The sequence below is a fragment of the Periplaneta americana genome, chromosome 7, assembly GCF_040183065.1.
Source record: "Periplaneta americana isolate PAMFEO1 chromosome 7, P.americana_PAMFEO1_priV1, whole genome shotgun sequence".
Classification (NCBI taxonomy): Eukaryota; Metazoa; Arthropoda; class Insecta; order Blattodea; family Blattidae; genus Periplaneta; species Periplaneta americana.
In genome coordinates this window covers 119,866,845-119,893,111 of record NC_091123.1, presented here as the reverse complement: position 1 = coordinate 119,893,111, position 26,267 = coordinate 119,866,845, and the positions used below count along the sequence as shown (strand labels likewise).

At 34.7% G+C, this 26,267-nt stretch overlaps 1 protein-coding gene across 1 annotated transcript in view; it reads right to left on the bottom strand.

Moving 5' to 3' along the window:
• The window catches only part of LOC138703394 (retinal guanylyl cyclase 2), a 1,174,702-nt gene that overhangs the window by 62,033 nt on the left and 1,086,402 nt on the right, over positions 1 to 26,267 (bottom strand). The window contains exon 14 of the mRNA XM_069831228.1: positions 19,627 to 19,786. Within this exon, the coding sequence (XP_069687329.1) occupies positions 19,627 to 19,786 (160 nt within the window). The remainder of the gene's footprint in view (positions 1 to 19,626; positions 19,787 to 26,267) is intronic.

Here is a 26,267-nt window from a genome sequence, read left to right as displayed (position 1 = left end):
TTACATTTTGTCACTGTAACATTTTGACATCGATTCACGCTTGTCATCACCATATTTTGTCACCAAATCACTTTTCTCACCACCATATTTTGTCACCAATTTAATTTCCTCACCACTATTTGCCACCACAATTTTTCCCCCTTCGTACCGCTTCCCTTGATAATACCTATAGGCCTATAAAATGATACGGTCCACACCTGTGGAGTAACGGTCAGCGCGTCTGGCTGCGAAACCAGGTGGCCCGAGTTCGAATCCCGGTCGGGGCAAGTTACCTGGTTGAGGTTTTTACCGGGGTTTTCTCTCAACCCAGTAGGAGAAATGCTGGGTAACTTTCGGTGTTGGACCCCGGACTCATTTCACCGGCATTATCACCTTCATATCATTCAGACGCTAAATAATCTAATGTTGATACAGCGTCGTAAAATAACCCAATAAAATAAAATAAAATGATACGTAATATAAAATCTCCTACTTCATTGTTAATTTCATTTCCAAGGATCATTCATTTTTTAGTTTCGAAATCTTCAAGTTACAGGATTCATTGTGTTCATATTGTTCATTTCGTTAGGATATATTGATTTTTTGGATTCGAAATCTTCAAGTTAGGATTAATTGGTTTCAAAATCTTCAAGTTAAGGTATGGCGGAATTATTTCGATTCATAAAAGTAATAGAGCAAGAGAAGTTAGTCGACATATAATGGACATATGTATACAAAGCAGATAGTTAGGAAGACCGGGATTGTATGGAGATGTTATCAGCGCGACATTTGTAATTAACTGATAACTGTTTCCTCAGATAATAAAAAAAAAACATTATAAAAGAACCTACAGAGCACAACTTCAGTGGGAATTTTGGCTGAAACTCCATAAAAACAGGATGAATGTATGCAATTCAGAGCATTAAAATAATTGAGGGCTTTGCCGGAAGAAAGGCGGATAGACCTATACGCCCTTCTTCGGGAAAACGGTTTAAAATGTAGTGAATAATTATAGTAGCGAAATTTTGTTTTGATTGTACTGTACATACCTGCAGGACAGGGCTGCGTGCGTGTATAACATTTTATTCAGGTGCGTTTTAAAATCTTAGATTGCATGTATCTCAATTCGCCATTTGACGTATACCCCCTTTTTCCGGCAAACTCCTCAATTATACAGTGATAGTATTATTTTGGTGACGAAATTCCCTCAGTATAAAAGAAAATGATGACAAAATCTACATGATGACGAAATATGTTCGGTGACAAAATCTCATGAGTGACAAAAAACATGATAAAATGTATTTGGTGACCAAAAAACTAATGATGAAAAATATATGACAAACTATAACGGTGATGAAATTTGCGGTTAAGAAATGTCCTAGACTCGTAATTTTACTTTATATCGCATAGTGAGGAAGTTAAATGTATATATGTCAAGATAATGAATCACTCTACGGCCGCTTTGTCCTCCAATCCTGAATGCAAAATTGATGGAATATAAACTTTTGTTGGGGAAGAAGCGGATTAAATATAAGAAGAACTTGATGAATTAGAGATATTCACGGTTTTTTGAGCAGACAGATGTAATACAGCGTAAAGCTTCAGCCTCCGTTATTGATTTCACGAGCTTCGAATCTCCTCTGACAGCGGTAGTCGGCCAGACACGTGTACTGAAAATTACGTTGGCAATATGTAGCCTATCTTATATCAGCGTATTCGGGGTAATATCGATCTCAGTATTCAAGAACACTTGCAGAACTCTGAATGAAGTTTAACCCTACCCTTTTTCGCTTGTGTTGTTCTTTAATAGCATGTTGTTATTAAAGTAAATGGTTTGCAGGCCTTTCGTCCGCTATCTTTTGTCCACAGTTTGTTTCGTCCATTACCTTTCGTCCACGTTTTCTTGTCCACAACCGATTGGTCCATACACTTTACGTCAATCCATACATTTTGTCCACATTTTACGTTCATAACCTTTCGTCCATTTTAGAACACATAATATTTGTGTTTCCCACTTATAATTACAACAGAAGATATTTTCATCATTGCCGTCTGTTTCTTAGATACGTTTCATTTTCCTTTGGATATTAAAATTATTAATATTGAGGCGTTTAGTTGCAAAATCAGATACATCACTAAAACATAATTTTTCAGTATGAAGAAAAAACGTTTGCAAGGAACCAAGGATTTGCAACCAATACTATTCTTTTACCATACAAATACATGTGATGTATTTTTTAATAATTTATTTTACGACGCTGTATCAACATCTCAGGTTATTTAGCGTCTGAATGAGATGAAGGTGATAATGCCGGTGAAATGAGTCCGGGATCCAGCACCGATAGTTACCCAGCATTTGCTCATATAGAGTTGAGGGAAAACCCCGGAAAAATCCTCAACCAGGTAATTTGTGCCGACCGGGATTCGAACCCGGGCCACCTGGTTTCGCTGCCACACACGCTAACTGTTACTCTACAGGTGTGAACCCATGTGATGTATCTGGCTTTGGAGCATAACAGTGTTATAGCAGTTGTAGAATCATATGAAGATGTGAAATATAACATTAACTCATTTTCGAAAAAGAAAGTGATGTATCTGATTTTGCAACTACACGCCTCATACATTGTTTCCATTTTGGATATTAAAAATTATGGCAGAGATTGTATATACACGTCGGAGGCAACCAATGTTACATTATAATGGGTATTCAGTTGTTTGGAGGGCACAAGCGAGTCCGTGCACCATTAAGTCAGACATGTCAATAACCATGAACGCATCAGGGAAATGTTTACAGGGTATGAAGACTACAAGAACGACGGCCGGCTGGAAACATATCTGAGAGGAATTTCATGTAGGTTAAAAATGAATCCTGCTGAAGTTCTTCAGGAAGAAGAAAGTGATAAATAATCATATTTACAATACAAAAAGTATGTACTGCACATCAACAACACATAAATTTAAATAAATTAAATTTTCACCAAATAAATTATGTTTCATATCATCTATCTTTTTGCCATAGTGGACGAAAACATAATGGACGAAGCGTGAAAATGGATTAAATGATCAGTGGACAAAATATAATGGACAAATCATGAAATGGACAAATGTGTCAGTGGACAAAAAAAACGACGAAACGTAATGGACCAAAGGACCTATAACGAAATGATACAGTTCTATAGTTGTCTTGTGGATAATTTTTATATCCTTTTTAAAACTTACTGTAGCACGAGTATGTACGTATGAACCCTGAGATTATTAGATGAAGAAATACTGTCGTGAGGAAACCCAAAGTATTTGGATAAAACCTGTTTCTCAGTCATTTTGCCCATATAAATTTCATTGTCAAACTAGTTACGTCATACGTATCGAAACCTAATAATCTTGATGAGAAGTGATCGGGTTTACAGACAGAGATACGATTCGGTAATTGAATTCGATTCCCAGCTACTAAGTGGCCATTCTGTGTGTCAAACACACTTCAAGTCTTTGTCTTCTCTCTCTCTCTCTCGCTCTCTTTTTCTTTTTTTTTTTTATTATTAAACAATGTGAACTTCGGATCCATGGTGACCACGAAGGACGCCTGTGAGATATTAAGGGGGGAATGGACTGAAATATTAGGTATAGCCTAAAAATTCGATTTTTAAAATTTTATATTAAACAATTCTAAATATTGTTGTGAATAATTCCACCAAGTTCCATTTGCATATTCCGCTTCTAATAGGTGTTTCTGCCGCCATTTTTAAAGTCGTGCGCTACCTATTTAATTGCCACGATAGGCCACGCATACACCCTCTGCAAGATTTCTCCTCTCTTTATCTCAAAATTACTGTGGTTTTCCTCACTTTTCTAACTGCTTGTATGCAAATTGAGACAGAGAGCCCGTTTCAGATAGTACATGTGTCCAACTGATAGCAGAGGTTCAGGATGTATGTAGAATCAGTGGCGTGCGGTGCTATTACTCGATGGGGAACAGGTCAGAAACACTACTACTAGTACTACTACTACTACTACCAACAACAATAACAACAACAATAATAATAATAATAATAATAATAATAATAATAATAATAATAATAATAATAATAATAATAATAATAATAATAATAATAATCTGTATTATGATTTAACAAGATTACCAATTCCTTTTTTTTTAATTTATTTACAACTTAATCAGAAAAAGAATATGTTAATATAAAACAAATTAATTATATTCGTATTATATTATTGTTATTATTATTACGCCTAAATAAATAATACCGTTAACTGAAAATAAATAAACCTAAATTAAAAGTCGTTAACTTTATCAAGCATACCTGAATTAGCTGTTTACTTGTACTCCAACTCCATTCTCCTTTCTTGTTTTAAAAACTTGTCAATGACCTTACTGTAGAAATTATCTTCCTCCTTGAGACAGGCCAGCAAATCTTTTTCAATAGAAATGAAGGACAAATTTGACAGTCGTTCCTCAGTTTGAGTGTTCCTAGAGTAAGTTTTCACTCTTTTCAAAGTAGAAAATGATCGTTCCACACTAGCACTAGAAGCTGGAATTGTTGAAATTAGACAACACAGTTTGTACAGTTCTGGAAAACCATCTTCAGCAAAGTTTGTCTGTTTCAAAAATGTAATTGTTTCTATTACACTTTTTCCATTGAATCCTTCTATATTATAGGTTGCTATTAGTTCGCTCCTCAACCAGGGAAAATCAAAATGCTCACCATACTTGTGTTTTAAAGACTGGAATGCACTTTCAGGGAAATATTTTTTATATTCAATCCGTTTTTTGGAGTTCAGGAGCTCAAGAAATTTAAGGTTCCCTAAGTGTTAAAATCTTTCTGCAAGTTGGTGTGAAATGTTGTCTATTATTTCGTTGTATAAACGCAAATAATTTGTCTTTGCATCAAGATCATTTTTTCTTTTTTTTTTGATGACGGTTCATGATCACTTCTCAGATGTTCCCAAAACGTGTCGAAATTTTCCCTCCTGTTTTTGATAATTTCTCTTAATTCTGTTACTTTATCCAAACAGTAACTGATATCCATTGATTTCTTTTGCAAAACCTCAAACAAAGTATCGGTGATAGAGAAAAGCTCATTAAAAACTGTTAAGAGAAATAGGAAATGAAAATCTTGAAGTGAAGCCAGAAATCCTCGAGACGTGATAAAAGTTTCAGTGTCCCATTCATCAGGATCGTCCACAATAGTCTCAAACAAATTCTCTAGATTCTCTCGATTTTCATTAACTGTTTGGACAATCCGAGAACTATAATTCCACCTAGTGGGTGCTGCTTTTGGCAATCGTTTCTTTACTTCCTTATCCAGGGCATGAGATCTCTTTGATGATTTTGAAAAAAAAAAAAAAAAAAATGCTGCTAGTCCATTCAAAACGTCTTGAAAAATATTTTACATTGTTTTATATTGATCATTGCTTGAGAAAGAACGAGGTTAAGTCTATGTGCGAAACAATGCACAAACAGTGCTTTGGGATATTTTTGTCATACTCTGGTTTGCAAGCCGCTTATTTCTCCTGACATTACCGAAGCACCATCGTAAGTCTGCGCAACAAGTTTGTTCGGGCCAATATCGTATTTAACAAGACACTTAAACACGTGATCTGCCAATGCTGCAACCGTTCGATTTTGACTAACATCAGTAAATCCTAAGAATCGCTCTTCAATCTTTCCACTTTTCGTCACGTATCTCAACATAGTTGAACGTTGTGACTTATTTGCAATATCTGTTGTTTCATCAAGTAATATTGCAACAAAGGGAGTATTGGAAATTTCCGTCCTATTTCGTCTAACATTACATCTGCTACAGAATTAATTAGGTCATTCTGAATTTTATTGGAAGTTCCGGAAAAAGTAGTTGTTGTCGACAAATGGTTTGCAAGTCTCTCGTCATATTCAGCAATCAAATTAAGCAGCTCAATGTAGTTCCCTTTGTTCAATGACTTACTGCTCTCATCATGTCCTCTGAATGCCAATTCCTGCTTTGCTAAAAGACATGTGGCATTAATGAGACGTTCTAGAATTTGTCTATTCTTTTTTACATTTTCATTATGTAAAATTATATCATGACGTCGTTGTTCATCCAGTTGGGTGTCGATTCTCGTAAAACCAAATGTCTTTAATGCTGCAATAACATGAAGATGGCTTTGAGTTTTCTCATGGCGTCCACTAGCTTTATGAAAATTGTTTATGTCACTGAATCCTGAGTCATTCCAAACTCCTTTTTCGGTAACAAACAATAAACATGGCCAACAATACAATTTACCGCTTGACGAGCACCCAGTTAACCATTTAACTGAATTATAGTAGCTACTTTGAAAATGTCTTGTATAAGATTTTAGTTTTAAGTTCTGTAAGGAGAGGAGTAGGTTTGCCATTCAAAATAACCGCGCTTTTCCCTGCAAAATTGATAGAACTATACGCTCTCGACTTAAGTTGATCGATAACAGAACACTCGCCGCTGTCTTGGTTCGCATCAGGGCGCCCACGCTCGGTCTCGTTGAAGTTGGAACAGGCAGCAGTCACCTGTTCCAATGCCATTATTTGGTCAGATTTAACTCAGGCCGTGAATGCGTAAATCGTATTGATTTTTTAAGAACTATTGTATAATTTCACACACAATATTATGTCACACGAAAAACTCTCCGAACTTAATTGTTTTCAGAATTATCACTACATAAATAAACTAGGTTGATGAAACAATATATTCCACACTTCTCAATACTCCGCGAGGGAAGAGGTAACTCTACAACTTCCAGCGATCTCGACTAAGTTCGTGTCCGCTCGGCCTGCTTCGGAGAAAACATTGCTTGCGACTCCCACTCACATCATCACGCACAGCAGACGAGAAGGGCTAGAGTCGTTTCACGTCACTGTGCAATAAACCTGCTACCGATAGCTGTTTTCGTTTTTCGAAAACTGAAAGTAGTCCTATCCTTTAGACTGAAGTATATCTCACTATCTCAGAAGGGGGCAGGAAGGAAGGGAACAGCCTGTTCCCTCTGTTCCATGGAGGAACCACCATGCATTTAAACTTAGTGTCTATTTTCTCGGTTTAAATTTTTTTCTACACATTCACTTCTTCAAAATCTATCTACTCACGCCTTTACTGATATAATATTGTTCTGACTTTTTGCTGCTGTTTCAGTGTATTCCAATAGTCGTTAATTGACATTCAATTTTCTCTAGTGTAAAGTATGATTGGGTCTAAACATTTTTAATTCTCTAATATGTGTGTGTTTTTTTATAAATTTTGAAATCATTAAATTTAATAATTTTTAATTAAAAACATAATTAAAGCTTGAACAAACTAAATGCCAATTATGTTTTATGATGCCACAATCTAGCTCGAGAAAAAAATATTAAAAAATTTGTGAAAGTGTAGCACAAGATAGGAATTTTGTAGATAGGCCTATCAAAATATTAACATAAAATTAATAGGCATAATTAATAATGCTGGTATTATTTAAACTACAGCTTTGAAAATTTGCATGTATGTACCAAGTAATGCTCAGAACTAGTATGCATAAAATAATTCGTGTACCTTTTATAGTTCAGAAATTACCAAAATCAGTTCAACCCCCCCCCCCCTCCAACCTTAACTCATGTCACTCCATCACGAGCAAGCAAAATGGTGTAACAACTCAGTAATTTTTTCAATATATCTACTGATTATATTTTATGATTAATAACACGATAGACTTGCTTCGTTTTGTAAGACTGAATAAAATGGATGTGGATACAAAAATAGCGAACACGATCTCGACCCCGTCCATGACAGTAGAGATTTTTTAACAAAAATTCGAGATACAGGAAATCAGAAGTAGTCGGAGTCTAAAATCTTGTAAGTACATTCTACTTAGAAATGTTTTTATTGAACAGAACTAGACTCTTGCGGAAGTTTCTAAATAATTTGCTTCACACGACCAAGTCATTATTTTTTCTCCTCTCTCTTTCTTTTTTTTCTTCTTTTTCTCATTATCTTCATATTTTACTTAATCATTTGCATCTGTATGCTATGTAGTAGGTTTTTGTTATTCAACTTTTTATGCCTTGTAACCCACATGTATTCTCCTATTAGTAACCTTATATTAACTGTATATTATATCTCAAGCGAATTAATCGTCGAATTTATCTCGAGCAGTTTACGTCTTATAAATTGTATATAAATTCCCCTTATGCTCTGTAGGGTAAACATAGGTAATTTCGTGATAATTTAATGAAAATTAATTTAAAATGCAAATGAGTAAATATATCCTTATTCCGATTTTTTCATCTAAAAGACGATAATTTGCTGTACAAATCTGGAGACATGAAACATTGGACACGTTCTTGAACAGGTGTCAAAAACCACTTTTACAACTTACGCTAAAAGGTTGGTTATTTCGTGATAACCTTGGTAATTTCGTGATATTACATTGATAATTTCGTGAGAGGTAGAAAAATTATGGAAAAATTCATTAAAGTCGAATGATATTCTCCTTTATTGTTACAAGACTTCAAACATAGTAATTCCGTCTAATATTCATAGCAAGAAAACATAGAGATACATATCAATACATAATAAGAATGAAATCAAAGTCAAAATTGAAATTGAAAAGGGATCTTCTTTGCCCTGAAAGGGTGAACACTTTTATTATGGACTTTACTATAGCCTATATTATTAGAGTAACTCCAAAAGTAATACATAACATTTGTTTAAAAATTATATTTTTATCCTACAGCTTTGCTATTTTCACAGAATGTAGATACATTCTTTAGGAATAAAATGTCACTTTTCCACATAATCCCCGTCCCTTTCAACTGCCTTACGTAACCTAGGAAGGAGGACCTGTAGACCAGCACAGTAAAAGTCTGGACCAACACGTCTGAGCCACTCTTTAGCAGCGTCCACAAGGGAGTCATCTTCTAACCTCGTTCCGCGGAGGGATCCTTCAGTTTACCAAAGAGATGGTAATCGCACGGTGCCAGTTCAGGACTGTAAGGCGGATGTTTCAGTGTTGTCTACCCGAATTTTCTGGTCTGTGGTCTTGTGACTCACATATGGCTGTGCGTTGTCGTGCAATAGCAGAACAATCTGCTTCTCCCGATGTCGTCGAACACGACTCAGTCGAACTTGAAGTTTCTTGAGAGTTGCCACATACGCGTCATAGTTAATGGTGGTTCCGTATGGCATGATGTCCACAAGCAAGAGTCCTTCTGAATCGAAAAACACAGTAGCCATAACTTTTCCTGGCGAAGGCGCACTTTTGAATTTCTATTTCTTTGGTGAATTTGCATGATGCCACTCCATTGTCTGCCTCTGTCTCCGGTCCAAAATGGTGGAGACATGTTTCATCTTGTCACAATTCTTGCAGGTAAGTCATCTAGCACTTATCATTGACACTTAGAATGATAACAAATCAAACAGAAGCTACACTGAACCCATTGCGTCCCCCTTTTCTGTTTTGTTATCATATCTTAACTTAAGATTTCTAAAATTCGTATTTTAATAAAAACTTTTAAAATAGTATAAAATGTAACGCTTAATACTCAACAAAATTTCGCCTCAAACAGCTAAGATTTCTATCAGTAAAGCTAAGCCTATATGGCGACTACAGCTGTATCTAAAATTCCAAAAACATTTCCTAAAATTTCATTAAGGTATAATAAATCTTTGTACCAAATATCATATGCTTACCTTTAGTAATAAGCCTGTAATGTAATTACAAAATTTGTACGCCTGAGAAGTCGACGCTAACTTGCTCTCTCCAAACATAAAAGCTCACTGAAGCAGCTACAATAATCACTCAAAGCGTAGCTGTATGTTTCTGGAAACTGGACAACATATGCAATCCCTTGGCGGAAATTTGAATCTCGTAACACCATTGGTTAGTTCACGAAAGAGCAAAGGAAAAGTATCACGAAATAACCACTGCCACGAAATTACCAATGTTTACCCTAACTGATTTTGATTATATGTAATTTTCTACTTTATTTTATGATATCCTTTTATTATGTAACTGATCTTGACTATTTGTAATTTTCTACTATATTTTATGTAAAACTGATCAAGAAGAGGAAAAGTTATTGGTTCCGTCACTGGCTGAGAAGAAACTGCCTACTGAAGGATGTACTGGGAGGAATGGTGAACGGGAGAAGAGTTCGGAGAAGAAGATATAAAATCATAACGACATTAAGATATATGGATCATATGAGGAAACGTAAAGGAAAGCAGAAAATAGGAAAGATTGGAGAAAGCTGGGTTTGCTGTGAAAGACCTGCGCTTGGGCAGAACACGAAATGAATGATGAATTAATTTTATGTAATCTCTAAGTATCTTCTTTTGTGTTGTTTTATATTCTATTAAATAATTTTGTATTTCAGGTATATTATTCAAATCTGGTTGAGTGGAAGAGAAGGCCTTCTGGATATAACTCTGCCAGGAATAAAGAAAACTATTACTACTATTATTACACTAAATAAGGTCATTCATAAAATTAATGTGTTATTAACTAAAAAAAAAGGTAAGTTTTTAGGAAACTTAGGCCTAATGTTGAATTTCATACAAAAGAATATTTTCATATCTACATCAGTTTAATTGTTTACATTTCTCTGAAGATATAGCATCTCTTAACAGTGACACTTGACTTTTACAACATTATAAAAAAAATTTGACAGTCCAGTTTTGAACTGGCGCAGATTTGCAATTCTGATTTCATTAAAACAGTGGAGCATCTGTTCCTGCTGTCTGAACATTTGTGGTTCATTGCAAGCTTCAGTGGGCTTAAACCGAGTGGACACAGCCAGTTATACACATTTCCCTCCACCTCTTTAAATAAAAACATGTTTTAGTTTTATGGAAGCGCCTCATCTTCAGAATTTCGCTTTCCTAAATAAGCATATAGCGTCTGGGAATGGAAGAAAATAACAAACAACCAGCTCCCACCATAAGAGCAACACACCCCCACCCTACAACTGACAAATGCACATCGCAGAATTCAAGATCACGAGTAGTTCAGGAGACACTGATGAAGGCGTAACATCACGTCGAAACGGGCCGTCTGTCCAAGGTATATACCTTTTTTTTAAAATCTTAACACTTTTTTACGTGTGACTAAACAATTTTATGTTTTTAACAAAGTGTTAACGTGAACTATAATCAAAGAAAATAACAAAACCCATACTTTGATATAAAGTTGAAATACTGTTTTGGTTGGAAAATATGAACAAGTATGAGCTTAAATATTTCAATTTCCTTTAATATATAATGCATAGAAACAATGGCCTATGGGCATATATATGAAAAAAGTAAAACACTCTTTCCCTGTTTCTCAATATATGGGGAAAACAATAACAACTGTGGGGAAAACGATAAAACATATGCTTTTCCTGTTTATCTATGACAATAATAGTTTCATGGGTCATAAATTTAAACACAAATAATGTTTCCCTCTTGCTAGCAACCCTTAAAACATTCTTTCTTTGTTTCTCAGTATGTGGGGAAAACAGTAACTATATTTTTCTTTGAAAATGTAGGCCTTATAATTTTATTTGAAATCGTATACTGATGAAACAAATTAAATTATAAATGTATAGACCCCTCTTCAATCATATAACCAATGAAAGAACCAAGAACTAACAGTGCACTGATCACAATACTTATGTTATTTTTCTCCCCACTTTTTGTGAGTTATTTTCTTCCCCAACCAGACCCTAGATAGCATAATTAAAACACCGATTAATTTTGGTTTACCATTTATTAATTTGACTACACAACAGAACACAAAGACACAACAAAAACATTTCCAATCAAAGTGAATGGGCCTATTCGCATTTCCCCTTTCTCATGACCGTGACTATCGGCTATCGATTAGTGATCGAGTGTTTACTCGTAAGTTACCATATAACCCAATGCAAAGAACTGACTTACAATGTTAAAATCAATTAGTCACATAATGTCACCAAACGTGCATAATTAAAACTGTTGAAATTTCACTTAGAAAAAGTTTTTCAACTTGAAAGGGAAAAGCGGGAAATTTATAGCTATCTTATATCGGGAAGCGGGAAATATTAACATAAAGTCTCTAAATTTCGGGAAATCCCGCAAAAATCGGGAATCTGGCAGATCAGTAGGTGTAATTATCTTATTCTTAACAATAGCAACAGCTTTCATAGGTTATGTTTTACCCTGAGGGCAAATATCATTTTGAGGAGCAACCGTAATTACAAATCTGTTATCAGAAAATTCTATATGAGCCCCTAATCTTGTGCTATATTTTCTTAAGCGATGTCCTTGCATCATAATCATCACATTACCAAGAAATTTCCCTATGTGTGAATGTGTAGTGTTGGTTTGCAATCCCTAATGAGGATGTAATAGGAGTCAGGGCGAAAACTCTGAAAGTGGAAGCCTTCACTAATTTTAACTTTGTTATTTTTAATGGATTACTTTACGACGTTTTATCAAGTACTATGGTTACCTAACGTCTGATTATAGTGAAAGTAATAATACTAGGGAGATGAGTCCAGGGTCCAGAGCCGACAGTTACCCAGCATTTGCTCTTAATGGATTAGGAGAAAACCCTGGAAAAAAAAAACTGAATCAGGTAGCTTGTCCCAACCAGGGTTTGAACCCTGGCTCGCTAGTTTCACGGTTACACGTGCTAACCGTTACTCCAAGCTGTGGACGATTTTAAGTTGGAGTTGTATACTTTTGTAGTGATTGATATTGGTGCCAGCAGGGCAGAAATATATGTACAGACGGATAAGTAGATGTAGCCTATAATTAATTCCAATTAACGTCCACATGTAAAGAGGGTGACTAACTCTTGTAGTCGATTGGAAAGAGGAGCTTTCTTTCCGACCAGGTCGCTATCTGATCAATACATTGAGCCCCTTACTAACGAGAATCCAATTACGGCGATTTACAAGTAGGGAAACTTCTGAAATGGCAGGATCGCTTTGACGCAATCTCTCGCACACTCCAAAGCCATCAATTTGCTGGTGAGTGTCACAAGGAGAGTCATTCACATCCAATTCGCACCACCAGATCCCTACTACAAGATAGTACACCAAATCTCGTACCGAGAGCAATATTCATCTACCATCACAGTATATAACACACACCATCATCTACAGAACAATAATATAAAACATTAATACCGTGATCAACTTTCTCATGTCTAATAAGTGCTATATTATCGGTATAATTAACACAATAACTGGCATTATTGTCTGCATCATGTCCATCCATACAACATAAATTTATTATGTACATCATGTAGCCTACACGTAATCGTAAATTATAGAAACTTGATCTACGTTGCATTATCATCGTCAGGAACATTATCATCATCTGCACCAACTTTCATTATAATTACTTCATTATTATCTACAATATTATCTATGACTCTCATTCTCTAGATCAAATATTTCATTCATAATAAGTAATTGTTATTATTGACAAATTAAACGAAAGGAATATTATTTTTAAGTCCCATGAGATGCGATTATAATTTATTAACACTGTATTTAACTACGTACCACAAACATAATTATCATAATTTCAAAAAATATATTCCTGCTGGTATTAGGAATTTCACAACAGTAGTCAATGGTCATCAAGCAATGCTACACATTCAGATTTAAATTTTTCACTTTTGAAATAGTGGAAAATATATCGTGATATATATGTTTTTAAAAATATGGCCAATGAAAACCATAAATTAAATTCATATTACTATTGTATAATTCATGCAGTATTCTAAAATATGTAAAATAAATTGAAATTCGTTTGACACAATATTGCTTTTTGTCATTGAAAATCTAAAATATTTATACCAAACGCATACCTGCTGGATTTAAAAAAAATACAGGCAAAATATAAACAACGTACTTGGATATTCTTATTTTTTCAACTATCAAATTAAATAAATTTCCTAAACCTGTTAATTACTGTTCCGTTTCAAAAGACCAATTGCTCAAAAAAATTCATCAGGTAACGATCCCTTTGTTGGTGTAAGTATTTACCTAACTCTTGGAAAAGAAAACAGTCTTTGTACAGGCACAGAGGAAAACACAAACTTGTATTATATCTGATAAAGGCTTGTTTCACTGCTGCATAAGTGTCTAGAGCAGGGATGAAGAACTGACGAGAGAGGGTAGAAAGCATGGGGAAAGCGTTGGTTCCCAGTCCACAGTCTACCGGCGTTGAATGATATCTCTTAAACCATACGTAATCACACAACACAGACGCTGAATACAAATCTCCTCCTCTACCAAGTCAATGACACGGGGGTAGGAGGAGGGGATGAGTGACGTATTCCGCCTTATGACGTACGTCACAATTGACGCCCACTTCTGCAAGCCTGGTCCAGAGTGCTGAGAGTTTTCTCTTTATTAAAAATTATATGAGCTCATACTTCACAGTAGACAACTTCTTTTCTTTTTGCTTTCAATGTATGTTGTACCTGTTGTCGAGTTGAAAACATAAAAATTACTTTCTTCGTCTTCGTCATCTGAAGTGACTAAAGAAGGTGCAGCAGAGAACTACTCAGCTGATTCTGGACATATAAGTTCTATATTCAACTCCTTTTGTAGCCAGAGTGAGAAACATTAAATTGCGCAAAACTGAAACTTAAAAAAATAGTCAAAACTGAAAATTAAAAAAAATAGTATTTTGAATATTTAAAATATAAAATGCATCAGTTTTTACGTATTTACATAAAAAACGAAATATTTTCGAAAATATTTTCAAATTACAAAATAGAAAATACAAGTTCATTTAAAATGAGTAATTTAAATACATGTATTTAAAATTCTGTTCAGATCTCTTATTATTATCATGACTGTTATTATTAGGTTGCTGTTTTTGTTAATATGCGCACTTTATTATTAATGATCTTAAAGTAGGAGGGAAAGTTAATACGCCTACTGTTCCAGTTCCAAGAAATAGCAAGAAAATCGCTGACCTGGGACCAACAAGTCTCCTAGCAATTTAATGTTCATTTTCCTTATGTAAACACAAAGCAGCAGAATTAGTTAAAACAGAAGACATTAATGATAATGGATACTAACTCAAAACTCCTTAGAGGAAAGCTTGCTACTAATGGAACACACAATGCAGACCGCTATGCCTAAAACTCTTATGACACAAGGGAGTCCTATGAACCAAAATAACTTATATCGAACAGACAAATTTGCTCATGCAAGAAAGGTAGATTCGTCCTTCGAAAAGTACCATATTACCACATGGTCATAAAAATTAACAAGGGAACCTCGATTCACAATTTACCGTCGAATAACGTTAAAGAATTGTTTAAATTTCTGGTAAATACCATGTCTATAAATAAATATGATCTGCTTGTTCCAAATTTAGGATCTGACTGAGATTAAACCCAATCCGGAAGTATCTATGGATCATACGCGGAGACTAAAAGGAAGGCAGAAAATAGGAGAGATTGGATAATGCTGGGTTTGCAGTGAAAGATATGCCCTTGGGGAGAAAACTATGAATGAGCGAATGAATGAATACAAAGTTTTTGTAAATATCAAGATTTTTGTTGTAGAAAAATGGCGATTGCAAGATGGTTTTGCTAAGAAAGGATGATATTCAGCGATAAGGCAACCTTTCATACGAGTGGAAAAGTTAATCGTCATATTTTGGGAATTTGGGGATATGAGAATCTACGTGTACATGTTGAGTATGAGCGTAATTTACTGGAGTTCAATGTGTTCTGAACAATGCCCTGCGAAAAGGTAGACGGACTATATTTCTTCACTGAACCAACAGTAACAGGTGCCTTCTACCTTTATATGCTTGGTGAATGGATGTTGTCACAGGTAAATGATGATAAGGGTGACTTCATCCTTCAACAGCATGGCACAGCGCCGCATTTTTACCGCGAAGTACGCTGGAACCTTAGGCTAATACCCATCTTCCACAGCTTTGAATAGGACGTGCAGGAGAGAACGATTTGAATCTATTAAGATGGCCTCCCCGCTCGCCAGATCTAGCGCCCTGCGATTTTTTTTGTGGGGCTATATAAAGGAAGCCGTGTTTGTATTTGTTCCACCCGGACCAGACAGTCCTGCTAATTTGTGGCGGCCGATTACCAGAGCTGTTGACAGCACTGATAATGCTGTGCTGAGAAGAATATGAAAACAGTTTCATCACCGCATCGACCGGTACCGTGTCATACGGGGCAAGCATATTGAACACACTTAAAAATTTTATTTTCCTCTTTCTTTTAAAGGTTCCTTAATTATTTATAAAATAAAATATTTTTGATGTAATTAAAGGAAATCATCTAAATATTTTGTGCTCACACTGTCTACGAGTACAGGGTTGTTTCCGAGCTCTGATAATGAATTTGAATAACATCATGTGCGTCAGGAGTTACAAGACAGCTGAACTGTGGCGCGAGGTGACAGACCACTAGTGAGTGATCTCATAGTCAGAGTGCACGGCGACTCACAGCAGAAATTCCCAAGAAAATCGTGCTTTTTTGAGAGGGGTACATAACAACCCTTTCCGATGCCAAGTACTGTTAAGTGAAAATAAAAGAAGCCTGCACTAAACGAGGTTTCGTTATTTAAAAAAAGCATCTTCTGTGTACTTAATAAGATTGGTAAAGCTCGAATGGAATTAATCTATATCATCTCGTGGGGTGCGGCGACTTGTGACGAGGGATAAATTTGCTTGCTTTTTCCACTCTGGAATTAATTTCATCCGAGCTTTGCCAGTATTATTAGGTATACACAAGATGCCTCTCTTGGAAATAACGAAACCACGTATTTTGGAGGCTCCTATGATTTTCATGTAACTGTACTTGGCATCGGAAAGAGTTGTTATGTACCCCTCCCAAAAAGGCCTGATTTTCTTGGGCATTGCTACTGTGATACCCCGTGCACTCTGATTATGAAATCACTCACTACTGATCTGTCACCTCTCGTCGCATTTCAACTGTCAGTGTGATTCCTGACGCACATGACATCATTCAAATTCGTTATCAGAGATCGGAAATAACCATGTATAATAACAATCAGGGTTAAAATTTATTCGTAATAAAATGGCTAAATAGGCTGTGCACATATGTAAGGGCTAAAAGTTTTTAAAGTATGAAGTAAAATATGTACTCAAATGTTATTAAAATAGTTGAAAATAATGTGAGGAATAATAATAATAATAATTAATAATAATTTATTTATTTAATCTGGCAGAGCTATGGCCAGTAGGCCTTCTCTTCCGCCCAGCCAGACTCTAATTCTGATTAAATACATTTGCTTACATAGTTATTACATTAATATCTAGATCATAAAACAACATGAAAGAAATAATGAAAATTGGATAACTAATGTTAGTGTGACAATAATAAACATTGGTAAGAAATAGTTATAATAATAATAATAATAATAATAATAATAATAATAATAATAATAATAATAATAATAGTAGTAGTAATAATAATAATGATAATAATAATAATAGTAATAATAATAATGAGATAATTTAGATATTTATATGTGATATATATAACAATTAAACATTGAGAAACTTGAAACAGCTATTATTGTTAACAAGAATTGTTAGAAAAATATCTCGTTAGCCTATTCTTAAATTGGTTTGATGTCTGAAAGTCCCGGACATTACTCGGTAGGGAATTCCAAAGTCGAGGAACAGCCACAGTGAAAGAAGATGAATATGAGGATGTTCGGTGGGAGGGAATGGATAATATTGAGGAGTGTTGTGATCGTGTGTCTAGGTTATGATGGGTGGATAAATTTTGAAAACGAAACGCAAGATAGACAGGAGTGGAGAAATGCAATATGTGAAAGAGAAGGGAAAGACAGTGGATTTTCCTACGATCTTCTAGACGGAGCCAGGATAACATTTCGAGGGATGGTGTTACGTGATCAGCCCGGCGAAAATTGCAGACGAAACGGACGCACATATTATGAACACGTTGTAGTCTCTGCGCCGAAGTAACGCTTAGGTCAGTAAACAGAATATCACAGTAATCGAAGTGGGGCATCACGAGTGTTTGCACTAACATTTTTTTTATGGAAAAGGGTAGAAAATTCTTCAATCGTCTAAACGAGTGGATTAATGAGAATACTTTTTTGCAGGTTTCTGCAACTTGAATGTTCCAATTTAAACTTTTATCCATATAAATACCTAGATTCTTTACTGATTCACTGAACGGAATTTCGGTGCCGTGTATTTTAATCGGGGACAAATTTGGTATGGTAATAGTGCTTAACAAACGTGAATGACCCACATTGATTGACTGTGATTTTTCTGGATTTAGTATAAGTCGGAATTTCCGTGTCCATGTCTAGATTGAGTCCAGATAGTCATTAATTTTAGTTATTGCATAATTTATTTCGTCATATGTGTACCGTATCAAATTTTCATACTTATAAAACATCTTTCTTACTTACGTAAGATCGTAATTTTATATAGATGACTTACGATCTGGTAGCATTTTAACTCCTTAACACTCCGAACGAACAAATATTTAAATCACACTGAAGGCGCACTCAAAATTCATGTACAAGATTGTTGATTGTTCGTGATCTACAGAGCAGAACATGTTATAGCTAAACTCTTGAACATGAACATCCCTCTATTAGTGGTAAATGAACTTGGCCAGGGTTCAATCGTAGAATGATTGTTGCCAATGTGAAAAATTGCAACTATCACATTACTCGCAACGTGCAAATCTCCAGAATATCAGAATCCAGATTTGAAAAACTGATAACAGTCAAATAAATTTTATATGATTTTCTGACAAGAATAACTTTGAAACTATAAAATATGGAACATATTTATAATAGAATGTTAAATTTTGTAAATATACATATGTGAGGTTTCCTTCTAAATTCGGAAATATGGACACATTTGGAAAAAAAGTTTTATATCACTCCAAAATATCCTAATTCATAAACAAATTACAAAATTTTAACTATAGGCAATGAAAACAAATATATGCATTTACATCGAAGACCCAGCCCTCATAATAATATTGTTCTTTTCTTTTTTTATGCAATCACGAAACCACGTGAATAGTGGTTAGATTTATGTAACATTGTTTAGTTAGTCTAACGTTTCTTTCTCCCATCTAGTATAAGTTCCCATAATTGTCATAATATTCCACAAAGAAAGTTTTTCATTTCCGGAAACAAGTTAAAGTTGCTTGTCTCCTGATAAAGAAGCCGGATGAACGCTCCGTATCTTCAAATGCAGAGAAAACAGGCTTTTATTGATCGAATCGTTACCTTAATTAAAGAGAATTCCACGTGACATCTTTTTACTTTTTCCTTTGATAATATCGCAACACTGAACCTTATTAATGCAAATATTATGTTCAATACTTGATTATTATTTATTCGTTTACCTCCAGTAGCTTTATCATTCTCGAATATATCTTCTTCGGTTACGTTTCTCCAGTTCCGGAAACAAGTGAATTTCATTCGACGTCCCATTACAGAGTACAATAGATGTCACGGTTAAATCTTGCATTGCTTATAAATATTCATGCACATGGTAATTTTGTGACAAGAGCGTTGTCTTGAACGAGTCATTCTCATTTCCTGTTTCTTTGATAAAATAGCAGACCTGAGCAAATAATTGACAGTTAATTAATGTATTTACTTACCTCTAGCAGTCTTTGAAGGCGGGTTTATGTTCTGTGCCTCGTAGAATGAAGGCAAACCATAATCTGTGATCTTGAGCACCCATCGTGCATCTATGACGCAATTCCGGGAAGTGAGGTAACCGTGAACTCTGATAGGACTCGAGTGGAGGTACTTCATTCCCTGCAAGAAACAAATTAAAGTAGTGTAGATTAGCAGTTTATTGGAAGGGTTGGTAAAACAACGAATTATCTTTGAAGTTGTCAATATGAAAAGATAATATGCATTATTATTATTATTATTATTATTATTATTATTATTATTATTATTATTGATACTCCAATATTATACAAGGTGTCTAATTTAAGGAGAGAGGTATACCATTGGCCTGCAAAAATTTATTGAAATTCAATTTTAAGGGGGGAGGTACACCATTGGCCTGCAAAAATTGATTGAAATTCAATTTTAAGGGGGGAGGTACACCATTGGCCTGAAAAAATTGATTGAAATTCAATTTTAAGGGGGGAGGTACACCATTGGCCTGAAAAAAATGATTGAAATTCAATTTTAAGGGGGGTGGTACACCATTGGCCAGCAAAAATTTATTGAAATTCAATTTTAAGGGGGGAGGTACACCAATGGCCTGCAAAAATTGATTGGAATTCAATTTTAAGAGGGGAGGTACACCATTGGCCTGCAAAAATGTATTGAAATTCAATTTTTTTTATATCTCAGCTACTACATAAACTAAATGAACAAACCTTTTCATGCTTAATATACATACATTACACTTTATAAAGCACTATTCAGAATATTGAAATAGCTAATAATTATCTGTAAAACTATCAAATTTGCATGTTTTTTTACAAACGTAAAGCAATTATATAATAAAATATACAATTAATTAAAAATCTCTATGATTCTTTTACTGGAATGTTTAAAGACCTACATCAACAACATAGTTTAGGATCTTTTACCTATTCCTTCAGAAAATATATTTGTCTTAATATTTTTTTTTAGAAAATTTAATATTAATTTTAATTTAATCTTTTTTGGGTCACGGACCCCTTCGAAAATATGGTGAAAGCTATGAACTCCAACCTAGAAAACTGTAAAAAAAGAAGTGGGAAACAATTTTAGATACGCTTCTGATCTTTACGTTGGAACAATATAGTGAATAAACATGTTAATTTTATGTGACTTTCACGGACCCCCTGAAGTTCATCCAAGCACCTCCAAGGGGTCCATGGACCCCAGGTTAAGAACCCCTACGCAAGGAGATTAGCGACTGAGTGGCCGCCACTGACTCCTTTTGGCTCATATTAAGAGCAACGCCTGCCCAGTACTTGCCCACCCAGCCCAGGGCACGCCCGAGTCCTATCCGCCTGACTGCCTACGAACTAGAACCTTCTAGAATCACCTACTATCGGAGTTGTACATTAAAGAACACGAAAAGAAGAACCGGGGATCGAACAGTCACAGGTTGACGAAATATTCATAGAACCCATTACTCTAGCTGAGAGCCATTAACTACCTTGAGAGATCCGTGTATTAGAAATTAATGTTTCTTTACTGAAACGAATCTTTTGAATTAATCAACCCAGTTATAACTATTTATTACTTTAGCTGTTTTCAAACATTATTAAAAATAAAATACAAGCGCTGCGAGTTAGAGAATTGAAGAGTTCAGAGCCATAGTGGGCCAAGTGCCATTTATTAAAACCGGAGAAAGCAAGAGTTAAAGTGAAGTAAATACCATGGTTTAATGAAGATTGACATATCATTTAGTTTCAATGTGCATACTTTATAGTACTTGCTATATGTTTCGTTAAATTTAACCCTTGTTTTCTCCATTTTTAATAAATGGCGCTTGGCCCACTATGGTTCTGAACCCTTCAATTTCAACGAGGAAAAGTGCCTGCCCATGGTCATGTTGTGCGTGATGCCTATAACAATCAATGAACGGCTTTATTCCACAAGTAGATTATCTAATTTATAAGTTAAAAAATGTAGAGAGAGTTTACCTCCTTGTGTTCCTATTTTATTTATATGTAAGCTTAGGCCTATTTATTTGGATATCTGGGAAAGACATCTATAATAAATTATTCTTATTGACATATGAGACTTTTATCGCTTTAATTGTTTTTGAATTTCTATTTTGTTTGAAATGCTCTAACAAATGTTACTATCTATTTTATGAAATGCTTCGTCGAAATCCACGATGGCTAAATATGTTTACAAATTAAATTCTCTCAGTTTCACAATTAATTTCTTCTGTAGGAATATACGGTATTATCTAAACATGACTGACCTTTACGTTACGGAATCGCATTTATCCTCGTTGAGTAGCAATTCAGAAATTATTTGTAGCCCATTATTTAGGATTTTATATTCAACGCCACAAGCAATATTTAAAACATTTAATCCTCTGTAATGTTATTATTGGCATACCTAGTTTATATGCTCGAACATTATGAGCCACAAGTCGTAATTGCTAGAAACTTTATTATACAACGTTGCTACATCGCTGTCAATTTTAAATGTCAGTATTTCGAGCCAAAAAGCTGTCAAGATTATTATATGCACAGTTTTGAATAAGGAATAACGCTGCAGTGTTCTCATTCGCGAATTACTTACCACCCTGTTTTTATTTAATATGTATTTAATTCCAAAGTCAAGTACTGTTATGTTGTGCTATCAACAAATGCATTTATACATCTTGATTACACAACTTTTAACGCTGTATCACTTCGGAATATGTATGATAAGAACTTTCTTGTGTTAAATTTTAACTACCTTGTTAACATGTTTCGACCTATTTTGGGCCATCTTCAGAACTGGTCGTTGTTGGTCTTGGCGCCTCTTGTTTTCTGTGAGGGTACACTCTTTGACTCTACACTACGAACGCACGCTCACAGGAAACAAGAGGCGCCAAGACCAACATCGACCAGTTCTGAAGATGACCCAAAATAGGTCGAAACATGTTAACAAGGTACGTTAAAATTTAACACAAGAAAGTTCTTATCATACATATTCCGAAATGCATTTAGTTTTATGATTAGTTGAAATTTGCACTTAATACCTTATAATACGCTTCATAATTTTGTCGAGATATTTTGTAATATCTTAGGATAAAAACATGGAAAGATTAAATACAAGAATTTATATTATTGGTCATTTAGTCTCGCCTGTAATAGATCTTGCATATCAGTGCTTATATAGGTGGGGATGATTCTATGGACTCACACACTAGACATCGACACATTTGTAGCCCTCTCGTAGTCTGGGGTCAACAGAGTTTAGAGACCTCCACTGAGACACACACAGGACAGAACATTAACAAACGACATCCATCCACATCCTAGGCGGGTTTCGAACTCACGAACCTGCGCACAGCGCCGTTTAAGGAGAGCGTGCACTAGACCGTGTAGCCTCTCGAATCGGTATACAAGAAGAATAAGATCTCTCGAAATAAACTGCGTCAAAGCAAAACATAAAATCAGACAATTAAAATGTATAAAATAGAAATACGAAAGGTGCAACTGCCTTGTGGTTGTATTCAATAGATCATAACTCAACTGAAAGGGAAGTAAAAAGTCCAATAAAAGATAAAATGCCATCCGTTATGTTAATTAAATTTTATTACAAGTTGAAATAACCCATGAAAAGCAAATAATATACTGTTTCGAAACGAAACGAACATATTTGCAAGCATTTAGAATCTGAAGGATGGACTGAATTATTATAGATCAGACATATTATTAATAGAGGAAGAGGTACAAATATGGAATACCATTTTGTTTTTTAGCTTTTGAATTTATCTACATGTTTTGAATACTGAACGTAAAGTATCGTCCTGTTTATTGCTGAATGTCTCTGTGAATGGTACACCGGACTTAGAAGCTCGTGAGATGTTATAAAATGGTTGAAAAAATAATTTCCTCAAAATCTAACATATTTCCTACATAAAAATGGAGGAACAAATACGGAATACTATTAACAAATTAGAAGATTAACAAAATTGCAAAGTCCAAATGCCCTCTACTAAGGAAAGCACAGAACAAGCATTCAGCATCTTCATTAGAAGGTGTTTTCCCAACCGTAATAATGAATCCAGATTAATCGTCTGTCACGTTTTTTCTCGAATTTGTTTTATGCTTTCCTGCATTCCCTATTCATTTCAATGTTTTATAAATTTTGTTGGAAGGTCAGGTTTTCCCGCATAAGAGAGTATCAGTATGTAGTAATTTGGAAGGCTTCCGCTAGAATACAACACGTCTCAGGTCGTTTATCACACTATTTCATATTTGTACCCCTATTTCATATTTGTGACACTTTCCACATCATCATCATCATCATCATCATCATCATCATCATCATTATTATTATTATTATTATTATTATTATTACTTATACAAGGTGTTAAAAAGTATCCAATATTTTAGGAGGTGCTAGTATGCATGAAAACAAGAAAATAATGCCTAATAAACATGGGTCCTACAACACATACTTTCTGATCTCTGAACACTTGTTCATAGGAGGTGCTCAATGTGACGTCCATTCATGACAATGCATTCCTCTGCCCTTTGGCGTAAAGAATCACGCACTTTTCGAAATTTGTTTTAATACGTTAATAAGAAAGTCTTGATAACGAACCCCAGTTAATTTCTGTGGTAGCACGTATGACCCAATTAATCTGTCACTAAGAACGCCTGCCCATTAGTTGATTGAGAATCGGTGCTTATGCCTTGTTTCTTCAACTGCATGGTATTCTCATCAGCCCACACATGCTGATTACAAAAATTCACAACACCATCTCTGCTGAACCCCGCTCATATCTACAACCAGACTTTTGTTTTCAATATTCCTTGTGACGTATCATTATTCCATGCTCGGGGTGTCGACTACGGTATGATTATCTGGTAGTCTGCTGTATTGTAGGGCAAAGGAATGCATTGTCATGAATGGACGTCACATTGAGCACCTCCTATGAACAAGTGTTCAGATCTCAGAAAGTATATGTTGTAGGACTCATGTTTATTAGACATTATTTTCTTATTTTGATGCATACTATCACCTACTAAAATATTGGATACTTTTTTAACATCCTGTTTATTTATATTAATTGTAGATCTGGTTTGAGGGGAAGAGAAGTTCTCAAGGCATTAACTCTGCCCGGTAAAATAAAATTATTTATTATTATTATTATTATTATTATTATTATTATTATATAGCTAAGTAATGTAATTAAAAAAAAAAGGAATGAAGAAGCTGCTAAACTTAAGGACGCCAATGAAAATATTGCCCACAAAGCACGAAGTAAATTTTTCCTACTCCCATAACAAAATACACCTTTTTCGTGTAATAACTATATCTAAATGAGGTTAATTTTAGTGCAGATTTCCGTAACCAGGCAGACACAATCGCCTCTAGTGTTTTTTCCCTACTATTTCAGACGATACTGATAATTCCGCATCATCAATACCGCTAAAATCCAACGTTTCTAAATAAAATGTACTAGCTGTTGTATATAATATGCGTAGGCCTATAGGTCCAAAGGTTATATTAAATAGTTGATAGAATTATAATATTACTTTCACGGATTTGCTTTAAGCATTGAGGCTGGTTCACAATAAACCGGGAAGGAAACGACAACGAGAACGAGAACGGAAATAATGTTAAAGTAAATGTATTTAAACATTATTTTAGTTATCGTTCTCGTTGTCGTTCCCGGCTTATTGTGAACCAGCCTTTAGAGAGAAGCTGCTATGGAGAACGGTATTAAAATTGTATAAGATGACTGTTCCATCATTACTGGGCCTTAATAAGCCATATTGAAGGATTTAAGTGGCGGAGATAAAATTTTGAGCCAGGTTGCTGGAAGAAGCCTATGAGATAAAATATATAATATACAGCTAACCTTCTACTTGGAAATGTCTTTAGTGTTGCCGAGAGAATACGTGAAGAATACCAAACTTACTATTTTGTATACATAATCGGGATTAAAAGGAGCAGAAAACACGAGAACTTTTTAGTACGCTCTAATAGGTCACAGTAGACGGTCAGATAGATTATAGAAGAAACAGTTTAAGAACTAACATTTAAGTCGAAACAGTACATAGGGTTCGGAATTCAGAAGCTTAAGGGGTTAGGTACAGCTTACAGCAGCAAACTGTTGGAAATATTCAATGTTTTTTTCCTCCATTACTGTATCTTGTACAATAATGAAAATTGGTACGTGTAAAACACTGTCCTTCAGCTATACGATAAAAATATTTTTACGATTTAAAAAAAAAATTATTATTTATTTTTTTCAAAATTCAAAATGCTGGCAGTTCACTGTGCAGTGATGAAGCGTTTCCATCATAACTCAAAAACTATCCAACATTCTGGGTTGAAATTTTTTGTGTGTATTTAAACATGCCATATCTACAATATGATGCAAAATCACTTCTCTATCTTTGATAGATTGTCTGTTAAAATAAATTCATTTAAAAAATGGTCAAATATCAGTATTTTCTTCTAACACAAAACAAATATTATTTATTAAGAAATGTAGTTGCAAGAGCATGATATTGTAAACATGAGTTTCAGCAATAATATAAAAGAGAGAGAACATTAAATAGTTAAGTAGTTTATGAGTTATGAGGGAAATGCTTCATCA